Source organism: Theropithecus gelada, chromosome 20 (genome assembly GCF_003255815.1).
Source record: "Theropithecus gelada isolate Dixy chromosome 20, Tgel_1.0, whole genome shotgun sequence".
Lineage (NCBI taxonomy): Eukaryota > Metazoa > Chordata > Mammalia > Primates > Cercopithecidae > Theropithecus > Theropithecus gelada.
The window spans coordinates 60844724-60865313 of record NC_037688.1 but is presented as its reverse complement, the minus strand read 5'-3'; the positions used below and the strand labels follow the sequence as shown (position 1 = coordinate 60865313).

At 46.8% G+C, this 20590-nt stretch overlaps 1 protein-coding gene across 2 annotated transcripts in view; it reads right to left on the bottom strand.

The window, feature by feature from the left end:
* The window catches only part of COG7 (component of oligomeric golgi complex 7), a 67309-nt gene extending 56549 nt beyond the window's left edge, over window positions 1–10760 (bottom strand). For both annotated transcript variants that reach the window (XM_025370887.1, XM_025370886.1), the window contains exons 1-3: window positions 10372–10760; window positions 2434–2582; window positions 1682–1798 (exon numbers count right to left, since the gene is read on the bottom strand). In XM_025370887.1, coding sequence (XP_025226672.1) covers window positions 1682–1798; window positions 2434–2582; window positions 10372–10540 — 435 coding nt within the window. In that variant the 5' untranslated portion in view covers window positions 10541–10760. The remainder of the gene's footprint in view (window positions 1–1681; window positions 1799–2433; window positions 2583–10371) is intronic.
* Between the last annotated feature and the right edge of the window lie 9830 nt (window positions 10761–20590).

Below are 20590 nucleotides of genomic sequence, written 5' to 3'. Positions count from 1 at the left end.
TAAATAAATAAACAAACAAACAAATAAATAAAAATAGATATATTGTTGAGTGAAAAAATAAAGTGCAAAGCAGTGTTCATAATGAGCTTTGTGAGAAAAAAGGGGCAGGGAACATAAATATGCATGTGTGTATCTGGAAGGATGGGCATAAAGCTGGTATCAGGGCTAGTCTGTACAAGAAAAATTGGCCCCTGGCCGGGCGTAGTGACTCACGCCTGGAATCCCTGCACTTTGGGAGGCCGAGGAGGGCAGATCACCTGAGGTCAGTAGTTCAAGACCAGCCTGGCCAACATGGTGAAACTCCGTCTCTACTAAAAATACAAAAATTAGCTGGGCATGGTAGTGCGCGCCTATAATCCCAACTACACAGGAGGCTGAGGCAAGAGAATCACTTTAACGTGGGAGGTGGAGGCATCATGCCACTGTACTCCAGCCTGAGCTTCAGAATGAGACTCCATTTCAAAAGAAAAAAAAAAAGAAAAATTCAAGGATTAAGGTGGGGGTCAGGGTTAGGAAAAAAACTTATTTTTGCAGTTTATTCCTGTTTAATAAATTTGTTCCCATGTGCATTTGTAACTTTTTTAAAAAATTGACTGATAAATCATTTTGCTTTACAATTGAGTAAGAGTTCTTCATAAGACATCATCTTACTTCATCCTTATATCCCAGGTCAAAAATATTACTATTTTCCACACTTTGCAGCCTCAGAAGGGGTCAATAACCCACCAAGTCCCCATGGTATATAAGGCTCCCCACTCCCCATGTTCCACCCTCTCATTCATTTACCCCCAAACTTCTCTGCCTTTGATGGTTTTTCTTTTTTTTTTTTTTTTTTTTTAGACGGAGTCTCGCTCTGTCGCCCAGGCTGGAGTGCAGTGGCCGGATCTCAGCTCACTGCAAGCTCCGCCTCCTGGGTTTACGCCATTCTCCTGCCTCAGCCTCCCGAGTAGCTGGGACTACAGGCGCCCGCCACCTCGCCCGGCTAGTTTTTTGTATTTTTTAGTAGAGACGGGGTTTCACCGTGTTAGCCAGGATGGTCTTGATCTCCTGACCTCGTGATCCGCCCGTCTCGGCCTCCCAAAGTGCTGGGATTACAGGCTTGAGCCACCGTGCCCGGCCTTTTTTTTTTTTTTTTTTTTGAGACAGGGTCTTGCTCTGTCCCTCAGCACAGTGGTATGATCATAGTTTACTGTAGCCTTCAACTCCTGGGCTCAAGAGATTCTCCCGCCTCAGTCTCCTGAGTAGTTGGAACTACAAGTGTGCAGCACCACACTTCGTTAATTTTTAAAAAATTTTTTGTAGAGATAGGGGTCTCATTATGTTGCCCAGGCTGGTCTCAAACTCCTGGCCTCAAGTGATCCTCCCACCTCAGCATCCCAAAGAGCTGGGATTCCAGGCATGAGCTACTGTGCCTGGTGCCTGTACATCTTTATCGAGACTTCTCCTGAACTCACTCTGTGACTAAGAGGCTTCAGTCACACAGAGGGTGCAAGCTAAAGAGGCTGGAAACACACCGAGCAGCTTCAGATCTTCCCCACCCTGAGTCTGAAGGTTTCTGAATGCTGCTACTGGTTGTCAACTCTCCCTTACGGTTTCAACGAATGCTATCTCTTCTGCTTTCTCCAAACCTCAAGTTCTTGCTTAAATACTTTTCATAACATCCCCTAAACAAGAAACCTACCTGAGTCTTAAACGTCTCCTCAATATCAGCGCTCAACGTGCTCCACTTATCTGCTTCCTGAAGAGATTCGGCAGCAAGTTGCATTCTGGACTTCACCTGGTCAATTTCTACCAACACCTGAAAGAGACGTGAGGGGTGAAAAATGAAGGGGTAGGTCCTTTTTCTCCATCTGCCACCAGGGACTTGAAATGTAAGTATGGTGGCTTGCTCCTGTCTTTAGGGAGCTTCTGTCTCCCAAAACACCAATCATCTGGCTAAATTTATTCAGCAGTGCTGAAGAGATGAATCAGCTGAAAGACCCAAGCAAAAGCATAGTTTCGGGGGGCCGGGCACAGTGGCTCACGCCTGTAATCCCAGCACTTTGGGAGGCCGAGATGAGAGGATCACTTGAGACCAGGAGTTCGAGACCAGCCTCGGCAACATGGCGAAACCCTGTCTCTATTAAAAATACAAAAATCAGTCGGGCATGGTGTTGCATGTCTGTGATCCCAGCTACTCAGAAGGCTGAGACACAAGAATCACTTGAACCTGGGAGGCAGAGGTTGCCGTGAGCCGAGATCACACCACTGTACTGCAGCCTGCACTCCAACAACAGAGCGAGACTCTGTCTCAAAAAAAGAGCTTAGTTTGAGTGCTGGACAGAATCTTGAGTGATGGCTGGCCTCCCAAAACACCGTGCTGTTCTAAACCCTCTACGAGAGTGACCACCTTCCCAAAACAAGAATCACCATTTATGAGAGGAGCCAAAATACCTGCATGGATTGAGATGTATCCTCTTCAAATTTTTTAATGTCCTCCTTGACAAGAATCATCTGTTCTTTCAGGAAAGATGCCTCCTGTTTTAGGGCTTCAACATCACGGAGCACTTTGGGCATGTTCTGGAGAGCTTGGTGACTTGTTTCTGTAGTTAAAAAAAAAAAAAGAAAAAATCAAGAACAGCGATAGCCACAAAAGGTGAAAGCTGGACCAGTCACCAGTAAAAAATAGAAAACAAATCAGACAACAGAAAAGAAACACACGACCAGGCCGGGCGCGGTGGCTCAAGCCTGTAATCCCAGCACTTTGGGAGGCCGAGACGGGCGGATCACGAGGTCAGGAGATCGAGACCATCCTGGCTGACACGGTGAAACCCCGTCTCTACTAAAAAAATACAAAAAAAACTAGCCGGGCGAGGTGGCGGGCGCCTGTAGTCCCAGCTACTCGGGAGGCTGAGGCAGGAGAATGGCGTGAACCCGGGAGGCGGAGCTTGCAGTGAGCTGAGATCCGGCCACTGCACTCCAGCCTGGGCGACAGAGCGAGACTCCGTCTGAAAAAAAAAAAAAAAGAAACACACGACCAACCAAACAGTTTTTGGAGCCTGTAGAAAATATGGGGCAGGAGACGAGATGGGCAGTGAGGTGGCCCCTGCCAGGATCACATCCCCAGACTGATGGGAAAGGGCCTTTGATTTCACAAGGAATGAACAATCAACCTGTCCCAACACCAACTTGCCACCACCAGTGAAATCATAACTCCATTTGCAAGAAGGCATGCCCCAGGGGCTCTGCATACACTGTTTTACTTAATGTCCATGGCTGTCAGTAGCAGCCACTTCCTACTGATAAGAAAACTCAGAGAGGTTAAAGTAACTTGCCCAGGATCTTACAGAGCTAAAACTAAGCCTCACACGGGTCTGGCCCCAATGCCTGCTTTCCATGGTCTTTTTTTTTTTTGGATAGAGTTTCACTGTGTCACCCAAGCTGGAGTACAGTGGTGCAATTTCAGCTCACTGCAACCTCTGCCTCCAGGGTTCAAGTGATTCTCCTGCCTCAGCCTCCCAAGTAGCTGGAATTACAGGTGCCCGCCACCACAGCTGGCTAATTTTTTGTATTTTTAGTAGAGATTGGGTAGAGACTGGGTTTCACCATGTTGGCCAGGTCACAAACTCCTGACCTCAGGTGATCCACCCGCCTCAGCCTCCCAAAGTGCTGGGAAAACAGGTGTGGCCACCACGCCTGGCCTATTTAAAAATTATTTTTGATACAGGGTCTCACTCGGTTGCCCAGACTGGAGTGCAGTGGCGAAATCACAACTCAACCTCCTGGCTGCAACCTCAGCCTCCTGGTCTCAGGTGACCCTCCCACTTCAGTCTCCTGAGTAGCTACAGGCACACACCACCAGGACTGAATAATTTTTATATATTTTGTAGAGACAGAGTTTCGCCATGTCGCCCAGGCTGGTCTCAAACTCTTGGGCTCAAGGGACCTGCCTGGCTAGACCTCCCAAAATGCTGGGATTACAAGCGTGAGCCACAACGTCAAGCCGAAAAATATCTTTAATCTACCCATTACTCATCATCTTCACCGCCATCACCCCAGTTGAAGCCACTATCATCTCTTTTCTGGACCTCAGCAATAGCCTCCTGAACCATGTTACTCCGCTGCTTAAAAATCCTACAATGCCGGCCGGGCGCGGTGGCTCAAGCCTGTAATCCCAGCACTTTGGGAGGCCGAGACGGGCGGATCACGAGGTCAGGAGATCGAGACCATCCTGGCTAACACGGTGAAACCCCGTCTCTATTAAGAAATACAAAAAAACTAGCCGGGCGAGGTGGCGGGCGCCTGTAGTCCCAGCTACTCGGGAGGCTGAGGCCGGAGAATGCGTGAACCCGGGAGGCAGAGCTTGCAGTGAGCTGAGATCCGGCCACTGCACTCCAGCCTGGGCGACAGAGCGAGACTCCGTCTCAAAAAAAAAAAAAAAAAAAAAAATCCTACAATGCCTTATTTTAAAATTAAATTCAAACTCTATTTATTTATTTATTGGGACAGAGTCTCCCTCTGTCCCCCAGACTGGAGTGCAGTGGCACAAACTCAGCTCACTGCAACCTCTGCCTCCTAGGTTCAAGCGATTCTCCTGCCTCAGCCTCCCAAGTAGCTGGCATTACAGTTGTGCACCACCACGTCCAGCTAATTTTTATATTTTTAGTAGAGATGGGGTTTTGTTGCGTAGGTCACGCTAGTCTCAAACTCCTGGTCTCGGGTGATCCACCCACCTCGGCCTCCCAAAGTGCTGGGATTATAGACATGAGCCACTGCACCCGGCCTTAAATTCAAACTCTTTAATGTGACACTGAAATCCCTGCATAGCACTCTAACCTGGGTGACAGAACAAGACCCTGTTTCTTAAAAATAAAGAAATAAAATAAAACCCCTGGCCAGCCGTGGTGGTTCACGCCTGTAATCCCAGCAGTTTGGGAGGCCGAGGCAGGCAGATCATGAGGTCAAGAGATCAAGGCCATCCTAGTCAACATGGTGAAACCTTGTCTCTGCTAAAAATATAAAAATGAGCTAGGCATGGTGGTGCGCACCTGTAGTCCCAGCTACTCAGGAGGCTGAGGCAGGAGAATCACTTGAACCTGGGAAATGGAGGTTGCAGTGAGTCAAGATTGCGCCACTGCACTCCAGCCTGGCGACAGAGTGAGACTCTGTCTCAAAAATAAATAAATACATAAAAATAAAAATAAAATCCCTGCATAACGTGGCCCCTGTGGACCTCTCCAATCCAACACTGGGTCTTGTTCAACAGTGTGTTTTTAGAACCTAGAAAAGAGTTTGTGCCCAACACAAATTTGTTGACTGACTAAATGAAGAAATCAGTCCTCGGCCGGGCGCGGTGGCTCAAGCCTGTAATCCCAGCACTTTGGGAGGCCGAGACGGGCGGATCACGAGGTCAGGAGATCGAGACCATCCTGGCTAACACGGTGAAACCCCGTCTCTACTAAAAAATACAAAAAACTAGCCGGGCGAGGTGGCGGGCGCCTGTAGTCCCAGCTACTCGGGAGGCTGAGGCAGGAGAATGGCGGGAACCCGGGAGGCGGAGCTTGCAGTGAGCTGAGATCCGGCCACAGCACTCCAGCCTGGGCGACAGAGCGAGACTCCGTCTCAAAAAAAAAAAAAAAAGAAGAAATCAGTCCTCCAATTTGGGGTCCTCAACATGTGCTTGAACAGCTACAATCAACTTTCTTCATCGCAGACTTGGGCCCTTGTCTCATCTTGCATAAAAATAAATGACACTTTAAACCTATGAAGGCTACCTGCTGCCTAAGAAATAAAAGCCAAACTCGAAGAATCGCTAGAAAGGTCTTTCGCAGGCTGATCCCAATCTCTTTATCTACCTCATCTTCAGTTACATTTCCCCTACAAAAGTGTGATTCTCTAATAATAACACTACTAATTATCTTGTCTCACTCTGTCCCCCAAACTGGAGTGCAGTGGTGCAATCCTAGCTCACTGCAGCTTCGAACTTCTAGGCTCAAGCAATCCTCCAGAGTAGCTGGACTACAAGCATGAACCACCATGCTGGCTAGTTTTTTAATATTTTGTAGAGATAGGGTCTTGCTCCGTTATCTAGGCTGGTCTGGAACTCCTGGCCTCAAGCAATGCTCCCATTTCAGCTTCCCAACGCACTGAGATCACACCCAGACCGTTTACTGATATTATTCATGCAGCTCTTTTTGAACTTATCACCTTTCCCTGGATTACGCCTTCTTATAGCCACACTCCTGTGTATATGTTACTCTCTCTCTCTAATACCAAGGAAGTAGTGAAATATGATGGTTAAGGGCCTGCGCTCTGGAGCCAACTGTCTGGGTTCAGTCCAGGCTCCCCATTCATTAGGAACATGATGCTGAGCAAGTTACTTAACTTCTCTCAACCTCAGTTTCTACAAGTCTATAGTGGGTATAATAACTGTGCCTACCTCTGAGGATAACTGTCAGGTTTAAATTAGATAACCATGCTCAAAAGCAGGTACTGTTCCTATTTAGGCCAGGACAATTCTTCATTGTGCAGGATTGTACCAAGCACTGCAGGACATTAGGCATCACTGGGTCCTCCCACTGAATGTCCTATATCTGAATGTCACTGCAACGTTCCCCACTACTGCGACAACTGAAAAAGCTCCCACAGGCCAGGTGCAATGGCTCATGCCTGTAATCCCAGCACTTTGGGAGGCTGAGGCGGGTGGATCACCTGAGGTCAGGAGCTCGAGACCAGCCTGACCAACATGGAGAAACCCCATCTCTACCAAAAATACAAAATTAGCCAGGCATGGTGGCGCATGCCTGTAAACCCAGCTACTCGGGAGGCTGAGGCAGGAGAATTGCTTGAACCCAGGAGGCGGAGGTTGCAGTGAGCTGAGATCATGCCCTTGCACTCCAGCCTGGGCAACAAGAGTGAAACTCCATCTCAAAAAGAAAAAAGAAAAAAAGCTCCCACCAATTTCCAAATATTCCCTGTTCCTGAGGACAGGAACAAGGATAAGGGGAGGCAAGGAGGGCGTTGCAACCCATGTTTGAGAATCACTTGGTTAATACATATAGAGCAATAAAAAGAGTGTCTGACATGTAGCAAACTTCGTATATGTGCTATCATACCATTATTATTATTATTATGTTTGAGACAGTGTCTCGCTGTCACCCAGGCTGGAATGCAGTGGTGGGATCTCTGCTCACTGCAACCTCTGCCTCCTGTGTTCAAGTGATTCTCCTGACTCAGCCTCCCGAGTATCTGGGACTACAGTGTATGTCACCACACCCACCTCTAATTTTGTATATTTAGTAGAGATGGGGTTTTACCATGTTGGCCAGGCTGGTCTCGAACTCCTGACCTCAGGTGATTCACTCACCTCGGCCTTCCAAAGTGCTGGGATTACAGGCACAAGCCACTGCGCCCAGCCAAATTGCTATTATATTATTATTAATGTCCTTTCCTCTTTGTCCTACAAAGTTTTCCTTCAAGGTCTAACACAAGGGAAGTGCTTTACGATTCTCCTAAACAAGACGTAACTGCACCCTCCTGCCAGCTCTCACAACTCCAGATTCTATTCTGAGTAAAGCCACCCCTCACTGTAATTTACTGTGTTTCTATCTTCCCCATAGGCAGCAAGCTCCAGCAAGATAAACTTTTCCTCCCCACTGCCCATTTCTGGACACATGCATAGTTGATGCTCAATAATTAGTAAAAGATGTAAGGTACAATAAAGAATATGGGCTGGGGATCACGAGGTCAGGAGATCAAGACCATCCTGGCTAACATGGTCAAACCCCATCTCTACTAAAAATACAAAAAATTAGCCAGGCGTGGTAGCGGGTGCCTGTTAGTCCCAGCTACTTGGAAAGCTGAGGCAGGAGAATGGCGTGAACCCAGGAGGCAGAGCTTGCAGTGAGCCAAGATCGTGCCACTGCATTCCAGCCTGGGCAACAGAGTGAGACTCTGTCTCAAAAAAAAAAAAGAATATGGGCTGGGAGCGGTAGCTCACACCCATAATCCCAGCACTTTGGGAGGCAAAGGCTGGAGGATCGCCTGAGCTCGGGAGTTTGAGACCAGCCTGGACAACATAGTGAGACCCCATCTCTACAAAAAAATAAAAAAATAAGCTTGGCATGGTGGCACATGCCTGTGGTCCCAGTTATTTAGGAGGCCAAGGCAGGAGAATTCATTGAGCCTGAGAGGTGAAGCTGCAGTGAGCACTGATCACGCCACTGCACTGTGGCCTGGTTGACAAAGTGAGATGCTGAAAAAAAAAAAAAAGGAAGGAAAGAAGAAAGGAGAGAGAGAGAGAGAGAGAAAGAGAAAGAGAGAAAGAGAGAAAGAAAGAGAGAAAGAGAGAAAGAGAGAGAGAGAGAGAAAGAAAGAAAGAAAGAAAGAAAGAAAGAAAGAAAGAAAGAAAGAAAGAAAGAAAGAAAGAAAGAAAGAGAATCTGCAGTGAAATAAAGCCCCCTCCCTACCTTTTCTTAAACAATGGACATATCTGGCCGGGCGCAGTGGCTCATGCCTGTAATCCCAGCACTTTGGGAGGCCGAGGCGGGTGGATCACTTGAGGTCAGGAGTTTGAGACCAGTCTGGCCAACATGATGAAACCCTGTCTCTACTAAAAATACAAAAATTAGCCGGGTGTGGTGGCACACACCTGTAGTCCCAGATACTCGGGAGGCTGAAGCGGGAGAATCGCTTGAACCCGGGAGGCAGAGGTTGCAGTGAGCTGAGATGGTGCCACTGCACTCCAGCCAGGGGGATACAGCAAGACTTCGTCTCAAACAAACAAACAAAAATGGGAACATCTCTTGGACCATCCACTCCCAGTGGAAGCAGTCTGTTTGGTCTTTCCATCTGAGCCTAAGAGAGAGACTTGTGTGCAGTATGTACTGAGTCAACACACGGTGAATAAAAGTCAAGTCGAGGAGTTATATGAAATGGTTGCCAGTGCATGTTATTTTTTATAATTTAACTTATCCTCAAAAAATGGTTTAGGCCAGGTGTGGTGGCTCACACTAGTAATCCTAGCACTTTGGGAAGCCAAGATGGGAGGATCACTTGAGGTCAGAAATTTGAGATCAACCTGGGCAACATAGTGCGACCTTGTCTCTAAAAACAATTTCATTTTTTTTTAATTAGCCAGGCAAGGTGGCACAGGCCTATAGTCCCAGTTACTTGGGAGGCTAAGGCGAGAGGATTGCTTGAACCCAGAGTTTGAGGCTGCAGTGAGCTATAATGGTATCGCTGCATTCCAGCTTGGGCAGCAAAATGAGGAATGAGACTGTCTCAAAAAAAAAAAATGGTTTAAGTCTCTACTGAGACCAGCCTATCTTCCTCAGCTGACATAAAATCCACCAAAACAATGTTTTCCAGATCTGTGTCATTCCCTTACACCTATACTATAATATTTTTTTTCCAGATATAAGGATCTGTTGGCTATTCCTTCATACTCTCAAAATTCACTTTTTTTTTTCTTTTTACGTTTATTGTTTGGTACAAAAACAGGCTGCCTAACTCTTTGAATAAACATCTCATAGACTCGTGCTCCCAGATTACAAAAAGTCAAAGCCAATTTTCTTTGACACTGGGCCCTTGACTCTGACATTCAAGTCACCAGAACAGAAACCGGAGCTGTTCTATCTTACATTCTGGAAGGTGCCTCAACAAGACATGTTAAGAACTGGTTAAAACTTGTAGCATTTAAAAAGATCCATCTTGTCTTCCAATGCCTATGGATAATAACAAAAAGGGAATCCCAGAGATCTACTATTGAGTTAGAGAAGGACAACTGCAATAAGATCCACTCTTTTAAGTTCCAAAAGGAAACTTGAGGCCAGATGTGGTGGCTCACAGGTATAATCACCAGCACTTTGGGAGGCCAAGACTGGAAAACCCATTGTGCCCAGGAATTTGAATTTGAGACCAGCCTGGGAAACACAGTGAGATCCCATCTCTACATTTTTTTTTTTTTTTAACAAAATTTGCAGGCGTGGTGGCTCTTGGCTGTAGTCCCAGCGACTCAGGTGGCGAAAGGATCGCTTGAGTGCAGGAGTTCGAGGCTGCAGTGAGCTATGATCGAGCCACTGCACTCCAGCCTGGGCAACAGAACGAGACGCTGTTTCAAAAGAAAAAACAGAAAGAAAGAAAAGAAAAAGGAAACTTATAGCCCAGCCAGAGGAGGAAAAGCAACACCCAAAATTAGCAAGTGGACAAGACAGCCTGGCCCCCAGCTGAGACTCCCGCTGATGTGATCAGGACTTCGGGGCTTGTTCTCTCGCCGAGGGTATTTGCTGTCCATGCGTGCACCGCCCACCCGAATGCCCCACGCAAGTTCGGTGACCTCTGCCCAGCCAAGAGCAGGGGAGGGTCCCGTGGCCAGGGCCCCGCGCGGCTCACCCTCCACGGCGTGGTTCACCTCTTGGATGAACAGCTGCAGCTTCATCACCAGGGTGGCTGCGTGGCCATCCGCCTTCCCGGACGCCGCCTCCTTGGAGCCGGCCCTGAAGGCCGCATTGATCCACTCCTTCACGTCGAAGTCGTCTGCCAGGAACTTGGAGAAGTCCATGGCGGCACTGTCTAAGGCCTGGCGTCCAGGACTTAAGAGTTGGCTTCGGGCGGCAACGGGGATGCAGAAGCGAGCGAGCCTGAGAGAGCACCGAGGCTAGCCTCCGAGGCGAACCCCAGAAACTCCAGGACCGGTAACTTGCCCCTTTGCGCTTCTCTGTTCAGCCCACTCAGGTTGCGGCTGGGAATGACCCTCGCCGCCCGCCGTTCTTCTTCCGGAAATCGTTGGCTGTTACCATAGCGACTGCGGGCGTCCGGAGCGCTGAGCAGAGCTGGTTGTGGGAAGAACGCCCCGGACTGAGAGCTCCTGGCACCGACAAACATCCCACGTCAGCTACCACTTGCCGAGGACTAAACTATGTGCTTACTATAAAGCCCTGACATACATTAGCGCATTTATGCGGTGGCTTGCGCCTGTAGCTCTTTAGGAAGCTGACGCGGGAGAATCGTTTGAGGCCAGGAATTCGAGGACAGCCTGGGCAACAGTGGAGCGCATTGGGCAGCAATGGAGTGCGATTGAACGGTCTCTGCTCACTGCAGCCTCAAATTCCAGGGCAACTGAACGATCTCAGCTCACTGTAGCCTCAAATTCCTGGGCTCAAGCGATCCTCCCACCTCCGCCTCCAGAGTAGCTAGGACTACAGGCGCGCAACCACACGCCCAGCTCTCCCTCTCCCTCTCCCTCTCCCTCTCCGCCTCTCCCTCTCTCCCTCTCCCTCTCCCTCTCCCTCTCCCTCTCCCTCTCCCTCCTCCTCTCCCTCCTCCTCTCTCCCCTCACCTTCCCTCCCCTTTCTCCTCCAAGTCGTGACCGGAGTCTTGCTCTGTCGCCCAGGTTGGAGTCAGGTGACGCAATCTCGGCTCACCGCAACCTCTGCCTCCCGGGTTCAAGCGAGTCTCTTGCCTCAGCCTCCAGAGTAGCTGGGATTACAGGCGCGTGCCACTGCGCCCGGCTACTTTTTGTATTATTAGAGACGGGGTTTCACCATGTTGGCCAGGCTGGCCTCAAACTCCCAACCTCAGGTGATCTGCCCGCCTCGGCCTCCCAAAGTGCTGGGATCACAGGCGTGAGTCACCTCGTCCGGCCTAATTATTTTCTTAATGATGTGTTTTTAGGTGCAGACCTTTTAAAGTTTGATTAAGTTCCTTATCACCTTTTTTTTAATGGATCATGCTTTTGGTGTTACAACTGAGAAATCTGTGCATAACCCACAGTCAAAAACAATTTCTCAGCCTGGGCAACATAGGAAGACCCCGTCTCTGCAAAAAATTTAAAAATTAGCCGGGTCTGGTGGCGTGCGCCTGTAGTCTCAGCTACTCAAGAAGCTGGGGTGAGAGGATTGCCTGAGCCCAAGAGGTCGAGGCTGCAGTGAGCTGTGATCATGCCACTGCACTCCAGCCTGGGTGACAGAGCGAGACTCTGTCTCGAAAAGAAAAGAAGAAAAGGTAGGGGAAGGTATGAGGGTATTCTTTAGGTTCTAAAGTTTTATGTTGTTTCAAGAGTGGCACGAACCCAAGGGGGGAGAACAAGATGTCATCCTTGGAAACCCTACAGGGGAGTTTTCCAGGGTGGCCTGTCGTTGGGGTATGAGTGGCTGGCTGCCATCTCCATGCCTGATAGCCACTGGTTTTTCATTGGCATCTCCCTTGGTTTGTCTCATTCTTCTGGGTTGAGTAGGTTTTAACTGGGGTAACCCTTCTGCTAGGAGTCCCAATTATTTGGGGGGAGGGGAGAGAAGGGAAGGAGACAGGAGGGAAGCAATGCGGGGAGATGAGAGGAGGGGAGGTGAGGGGAGCAATCTGATAGTGTAAGTCCTCTTACTTTGTTCTTGTTAAAAATTTAGGCCGGGTGCAGTGGCTCACGCCTGTAATACCAGCACTTTGTTAGGCGGAGGTGGGCGGATCATGAGATCAGGAGTTTGAGATCAGCCTGACCAACATGTCAAACCCCGTCTCTACTAATAATGCAAAAATTAGCTGGGCATGGTGGCACGCACCTGTAATCCCAGCCACTCGGGAGGCAGAGGCAGGAGAATCGCTTGAACCTGGAAGGTGGAGGTTACAGTGAGCTGAGATCCGCCACTGCATTCCAGCCTGCGCAACAGAGCCAGACTCCATCTCAAAAAAAAAAAAAAAAAAAAATCCTGCTGTAATTTTGATAGGGATTATGTTGAATTGTTGAACTGATGGATTAATTTTAGGAGAATTCCCATCGTGACACTATTGACTCTTCCAATCCATAACGTGAAACGCCTCTTCATTTATTTAGATTGGAATTTTTTAGCCTTGGCACTATTGAGGCCAGATAATTTTTGGTTATGGGGGCTGTCCTACGCATTGTAGGATATTTCGCAGCATCCCTGGCTGCTACCCATTGGGAGCAACATCCTCTCCTCCAAGTTGTGACAACCAAAAATCTGTCCACACAGTGCCAAGTGTCCCCTAGTGGGAATCACCCCTGGGAATTTAGATCTGATTTAGATTTTCTTTAATTTCTCTCAGCAATATTTTGTAGTTTTCATTGTATAATACAAGTCTTGCACTTATTTTGTTTATTTATTTGTAAGTATTTCCTTTGCCGGGCACAGTGGCTCGTATCTGTAATCCCAGCACTTTGGGAGGCCGAGGCAGGTGGATCACAAGGTCAGGAGTTCAACAGGAGACCAGCCTGCCCAACATGGTGAAACCCCATCTCTACTGAAAATACAAAAATAGCCTGGTGTGGTGGTGTGTACCTGTAATCCCAGCTACTCACGAGGCTGAGGCAGGAAAACTGCTTGAACCCGGGAGGCAGAGGTTGCAGTGAGCAAAGATTGTGCCACTGTAATCCAGCCTGGGTGACAGAGTGAGACTCCGTCTCAAAAAATAAATAAATAAAATAAAATAAGTGTTTCCTTTTAATGCTACTGTGAATGGAATTTTCTTAATTTTCATAGTTTCTTGTTACAGAAAAACGACTTTTTTTTGTGTGTGTGTGTGACAGTCTTGCTTTGTCACACAGGCTGGAGTACAGCAGGGCAATCTCAGCTTACTGCAACCTCCGTCTCCCAGATTCAAGCAATTCTCCCGCCTCAGCCTTCCAAGTAGCTGGAATCACAGGCATGCGCCACCAAGCCCGGCTAATTTTGTATTTTTAGTAGAGACGGGGTTTTGCCATGTTGGTCAGGCTGGTCTCAAACTTCTGACCTCAGGTGATCTGCCTACCTGGGCCTCCCAAAGTGCTGGGATTACAGTCATGAGCCACGGTTCCCAGCCTGAATCAGTTGTTAATAATGAGTTTAACTATATAACAAACCTGCACTTGTACCCCTAACCCTAAAAGTTTAAAAATACATGGGCCTTTATTAAAAATTGTCCATTTTGGGCTGGGCGCAGTGACTCACGCCTGTAATCTCAGCACTTTGGGATGCCGAGGCAGGCAGATTACTAGCTCAGGAGTTCGAGATCAGCCAACATGGTGAAACACTGTCTCTACTAAAAATACAAAAAATTAGCCGTTTAGCTGGGTGTGGTGGCGGACACCTGTAATCCCATCTACTTGAGAGGCTGAGGCAGGAGAATTGCTTGAACCCAGGAGGCAGAGGTTGCAGTAGGTGGAGATCGAGCCATTGTACTCCAGCCTGGGCGACAGAGCAAGACTCTATCTCAAAAAAAAAAAAAAAAAAAAATATATATATATATATATATGTATATATAGGGTCGGTTTTGAGGCCAGGCACGGTGGCTCACACCTGTAATCCTAGCACTTTGGGAGGCCGAATCACTTGAGGTCAGGAGTTCAAGACCAGGCTGGCCAACAGGGTGAAACCTCATCTCTTCTAAAAATACAGAAATTAGCCGGGCATAGTGGTGGGCGTCTGTAATCCCAGCTACTTGGGAGACTAAGGCAGGAGAATCACTTGAATCCGGGAGGTGGAGGTTGCAGTGAGGTGAGATCGCACCACTGCACTGCAGCCTGGGAGACAGAGGAAGACTTTGTCTAAAAAAAAGAAAGTCTATTTTATGTGATATTAACATAGCCCCTCCAGCTTTCTGGATGATTACTACTTGCATGGCGAATTTTTTTTTTTTTTTTTTTTTGTAGTCCCAGCTGCTAGGGAGGCTGAGGCAGGATCACTTGAGCCTGGGAAGCAAAGGTTGGAGGGAGCCGTGATTGTACCACTGCACTCCAGCCAGGGCAACAGAGCAAGACTCCATCTCAAAAATAATTGTCCATTTCATTCAAGTTGTATTTGTTGGTATAAAATTGTTCAAAGGATTCTCATATAGTCTTTTCTCATCCGTAGAATTATGGTGACGTCTGCCTGTTCTTTTCTGACGTCGGTAATTTTTTTTTCCCTTGGTCAGTCTGCTGAAATTTGTGAATTCTGTTGCTCTTTTAAAAGAACCAGCTGCAGGCCGGGTGCGGTGGCTCACACCTATAATCCCAGCACTTTAGGAGGCCGATACGGGCAGATCATCTGAGGTCAGGAGTTCAAGACCAGCCTGGCCAACATGGTGAAACCCTGTCCCTACTAAAAATACAAAAAGTAGCCAGCCATGGTGGTGGGTGCCTGTAATCCTAGCTACTTGGGAGGCTAAGGCAGGAGAATTGCTTGAACCTGGGAGGCAGAGGTTGCAGTGAGCCAAGATCAGGCCACTGTACTCTAGCCTGGGTGACACAGCAAGACTCTGTCTCAAAAAAACAAAACAAAATAAAACAAAACAAAAGAACCAACTTTGACTTTGTTAATTTTTTTCTATTCAACTTTGTTAATTTTTTTTCTATTTTTCATTTTCTATTATTGATCTCTGTGCTAATCAGTTTCTTTTTCTTTGAATTTAGTTTGCTCTTTGGTGTATTAAAGTAGAATCTTAGGTTACTGATTTGAAATACTTTCTTTTCTCATATAAACATCTAAAATTACTAATTTTTCCCTCATAGTCTAATGGCTAGGAAAAAATAAAAACAAAAAATAAAATGATAAAGCAAGACACTGTCTCTACAAAAAACTTAAAAAAAATTATCTAGCCATGGTGGTTTGCACCTGTAGTCTCAGCTACTCAAAAGCCTGAGAGGCCAGAGATCATTTGAGCCCAGGAATCCGAGGCTGCAGTGAGCTATAACAGTGCCACTGCACTCCAGCCTGGGTGACAGTGTGAGAGCATCTCTAAAAAAACTTTCCTCTGAGGCCGGGCGCGGTGGCTCATGCCTGTAATCCTAGCACTTTGGGAGGCCGAAGCGGGCGGATCACCTGAGGTCAGGAGTTCATGACCAGCCTGACCAATATGGTGAAACCCTGTCTCTACTAAAAACACAAAAACTAGCCGGCCATGGTGGTGGGCGCCTGTAGTCCCATCTATTCAGGAGGCTGAGACTGGAGAATCACTTGAACCCAGAGGCGGAGGTTGCAGTGAGCCAAGATCATGCATGCTATTGCAGTGACAAAGCAAGACTCCATTAAAAAAAAAAAAAAAAAAAATCCTCTGAAGCATTGCTCTAGCTGTAATTCATAAATTTTGATGTTTTCATTTTTGTTTGATTCTGAATGTTTTTAAATTTTTCTTGTGACTCATTTAACCCATGGGTTATTTAGAAGCATGTTAATTTCCAAATAGCTGGGTATTTCTTGGATTTCCTGTTGTTGATTTCTAATTCAATTCCATGTTATTAGAAAACATACTTGGTATGATTTATATGCTTTTTTTTTTTTTTTTTGAGACAGAGTCTCAGTCCGTCTCTGGACCGGAGTGCAGTGACACGATCTTGGCTCACTGCAACCTCCACCTCTCAGGTTCAAGCTATTCTCCTGCCTCAGCCTCTCAAGTAGCTGGGACTACAGGCACCTGCCACTAAACTTGGCTAATTTTTTTTTTTTTTTGAGACGGAGTCTTGCTCTGTTGCCCAGGCTGGAGTGCAGTGGCCCGATATCGGCTCACTGCAAGCTCCGCCTCCTGGGTTCAGGCCGTTCTCCTGCCTCAGCCTCCCGAATAGCTGCGACTACAGGCACCCGCCACCATGCCCGGCTAATTTTTTGTATTTTTAGTAGAGACAGGGTTTCACCATGTTAGCCAGAATGGTCTCAATCTTCTGACCTCATGATCCGCCCGCCTCGGCCTCCCAGAGTGCTGAGATTACAGGTGTGAGCCACCGCGCCCGGCTGGTTTATGTTCTTTTTTTATAGAGATGGCATCATGCTTTGCTGCCAAGGTTGGTTTCAAAATCCCCCAGGGATTCAAGCAATCCTGTCTCAGCCTCCCAAGGTGCTGAGATTGCAGGCATGAGCCACCGTGCCCAGCCCTTAAATTCTTTTAAATTTATTGAGACTTGTTTAATGGCCTAGCATTGGTCTATCCTGAAGACTGTTCCATGTGCACTTGAAAATATGTATCTGCAGTCATTGGGTGGAGTGTGGTATATATTTTAGCTACATTAATAGTGTTGTTCAACTATTTTATATCCTTGCTGATTTTCTATATAGTTGTTCTGTCATTACTGAAGGTAAGGTATTGAAATCTCCAATCATTATTATTTTTGAGAGAGTCTTGCTCTGTCATCCAGGCTGGAGTGCAATGGTGCAATCTTGGCTCACCGCTACCTCCGCCTCCCGGATTCAAGTTATTCTCCTGCCTCAGCCTCCCGAGTAGCTGGGATTACAGGCATGCACCACCACACCCGGCTAATTTTGAATTTTTAGTAGAGAGGGTTTCTCAATGTTGGTCAGACTGGTCGTGAACTCCCAACCTCAGGTGATCCACCCATCTCAGCCTCCCAAAATGCTAGGATTACAGGCATGAGCCACTGTGACTGGCCTCCAATTATGATTGAATTGTCAATTTTTACACTTGATTGTATTACCTTTTGCATTAGGTATTTTGGGGCTTTGATGTGAGGTGCATATACATTTTATAATTTTATGTCTTCCTGGTATATTGATCTTTTATCAGTATTAAATGTTTTTTGTCTCTAGTAATACTTCTGTCTTAAAGTCTATCTTTGTGCCAGGTGCAGTGGCTCACACCTGTAATCCCAGCCTTTTGGGAGGCCAAATCACTTGAAGTCAGGAGTTCAAGACCAGCCTGGCCAATATGGTGAAACCTTGTTTCTACTAAAAATACAAAAATTAGCCAGGCATGGTGGTGGGCGCCTGTAATCCCAGCTACTTGGGAGGCTGAGGCAGGAGAATTGCTTGAATCCAGGCGGTGGAGGTTGCGGTGAGGTGAGAACACACCACTGCACTGCAGCCTGGAAGACAGAGCAAGACTTTGTCTCAAAAAAAAAAAAAAAAAAAAAAAAAAAAAAAAGCTATTTTGTGTGTGATATTAACATAGCCACTCCAGCTTTCTTATGATTACTACTTGCATGGCTAATTTTTTATCCTTTACTTCTAACTGATTTGTGAACCTAAGTGTAACTTTTGCAGACAGCATAGAGTTGGCATTTGGTGGTGGTGGTGGTTTTCAATCCAGTATGACAGTTTCTGCCTTTTTGGAGACAGGGTCTAGCTCTGCCACCCAGGCTGGATTGCAGTGATGTCATCTTGTCTCACCACTGCCTCCTCTGCAACCTCTGCCTCCTGGGCTCAAGCCAACATCCCACCTCAGCCTCCGGAGTAGCTGGGACTACAGGCACATGCCACCATTCCCAGGTAATTTTCTGTAGAGACAGGGGCTTCACTATGTTGCCCAGGGTGGTCTCAAACTCCTGGGCTCAAGCGATCCTCCCATCTCAGCTTCCCAAAGTGCTGGGATTACAGGCTCAGGCCACCACGTGGTTTCCTCACAGCCTTTTGAGTTAAGGCAGGTAGTATTTCTATTTCCAAAAGAGGAAACTGAAGCTGAGATGAGGCTATGCTGTAGAGAAACTTGAATGCTAGGGCAATTGATTTTACTTAATCCAAAAAGATATGCAGTACTAATTATATATGATTAGAGATGTAGTACGGTCAGGCTAGGCATGGTGGCTCATGCCTGTAATCCCAGCACTTTGAGAGGCCAGGAGTCCAAGACTAGCCTGGGCAACATGGTGAGGCCCTTATCTCTACAAAAATTTAAAACTTCGTCAGGTGTGGCAGCATGCATCTATCTGTAGTCTTAGCTACTTGGGAGGCCAAACTGGGAGGATCCCTAGAGCCCAGGAGCTTGAGGCTGCAGTGAGCTATGACCACGCCACTGCACTCCAGCATGTCTCTTAAGAAAAACTGGTCATGTAAAGAAGGCACAAGAAGAACACCATGTGACAATGAAGGCAAAGGCTGGAGTTACGCAGCTGCAGGCTAAGGAAGTCAAAGATGGTGGAAGCCAGCAACCACCAAGAGGGAGAACCATGGCCCCAATATTAGACTCCCACCCTGCAGAACTCAGACAACACATCTGTTGACTTAAACCACCCAGCTTGCGGTACATTGTCATAGCAGTTCTAATGAACGAATACAGAGAAAAATAAACATTTTGACTGTTACTTTGGGTTTGCTTATTGCAGCTGATCCTGATCTTAACAAAGGGTATGGTCAGATTTTTGTTTGTTTGTTTTTTGAGATGGAGTCTTGCTCTGTTGCCCAGGCTGGAGTGCAGTGGCATGATCTCAGCTCACTGCAAGTCCACCTTCTGGGTTCAAGCAATTTCCAGCTGATTTTTGTACTTTTAGTAGACGGGGTTTCACCACGTTGGCCAGGCTGGTCTCGAACTCCTAACCTCGTGATCCTTCGCCTTGACCTCCCAAACTGCTAGGATTACAGGCGTGAGCCACCACACCCAGCTGGTATGGTCAGATTTTATTATCAACCTTTTCTGCTGCCTATAAAAATATTCATAAGTTATCAGTATTCTTAGCACAATTTCTGTGGTTTTATGAGGAGAGGCTGTGAAATGAACAGTGATGAAATGGAAGTCACCACTGTTACAATGGTTAAAAAAATCTCAGATGTGAAGGTGATTTGAGAAATAGCACCTAAATTTATAGACTATCTATTGTATCTGCTATTTTGTACACCTCATTAAATTCTCACCAAAATGTGTGAAGTAGACTTCTAACATTTTTACCATTTACAGATATAAAAACTGAGACCCAGAGACCCAGAGACCCAGGTGGCAAAAAACTAGAAATTGAACCTGGCTCCCCAGCCCATACTTGGTTCACTCTAGCACACAGGGCTGCCAGAATCGAGACAAGAGAGGGTTGCCCGGGAAAAGTCCAGTCTGCTTGGGCGCCTGGGAATGCTGCCAGTGGGAGGGAGAGGATACAAGAAACTATGAGGGAATTGCTACCGAGTTTTAACATGCAGCACTTTCAACACATAATGCTTGATTTGTACCATATGAGCTCAGGGAAGAGAGTGGGGTTACGTTTCTAAGTAATTCATACTGATAATGGCATTATCTCCAAGCTATCTATAGTGTTACATGAAAAGAACAAAACACAGAACAGTATACTATTTTCTTGAACATGCCTAGAATCCCTCTGAAAAGACAGAAGAGGGTGGTAACTGGGTGGGAAGAATTTTCACCTTTCGTAATTTTGAATCATGTCAATGTCTTTGTCTTTAAAAAAGCCAACACTGAGCATAAAAAATAAGGTTTTATTTTCAGCTTAGATTTTAGAAAGCTCAGATAAAATTGAAAGAAATTTTATAATTCCATGACCCAAAGATTACCACTGTGACATGTGCACACAAACATCTTGGTGCATCACTTGGCTTTAAAACAAACTGGGGGTCAGGACATGGTGACTCATGCCTGTAATCCCAGCACTTTGGGAGGTCAAGGCAGGAGGAACGCTTGAGCCCAGGAGACCAGCCTGGGTAACACAAGAGATCCAGTCTTTACCAAAAACTGAAACATTGGCTGGGCGTGGTAGCATGTACCTGTAGTCCCAGCTACTCCAGAGGCTGAAGGCGGAGGATCGCCTGAGCACAGGAATTCAACGCTACATTGAGTACAATCGTGCCACTGCACTCCAGCCTGGGCAATAGAGCAAAGCTCTGTCTCAAGAAAACAAACCAACCCACTTTCACACTCTTGACGCTGGGTAAGCATCTTCTATAATGGGTATATTTAAAGGATTTGGGATTAATAT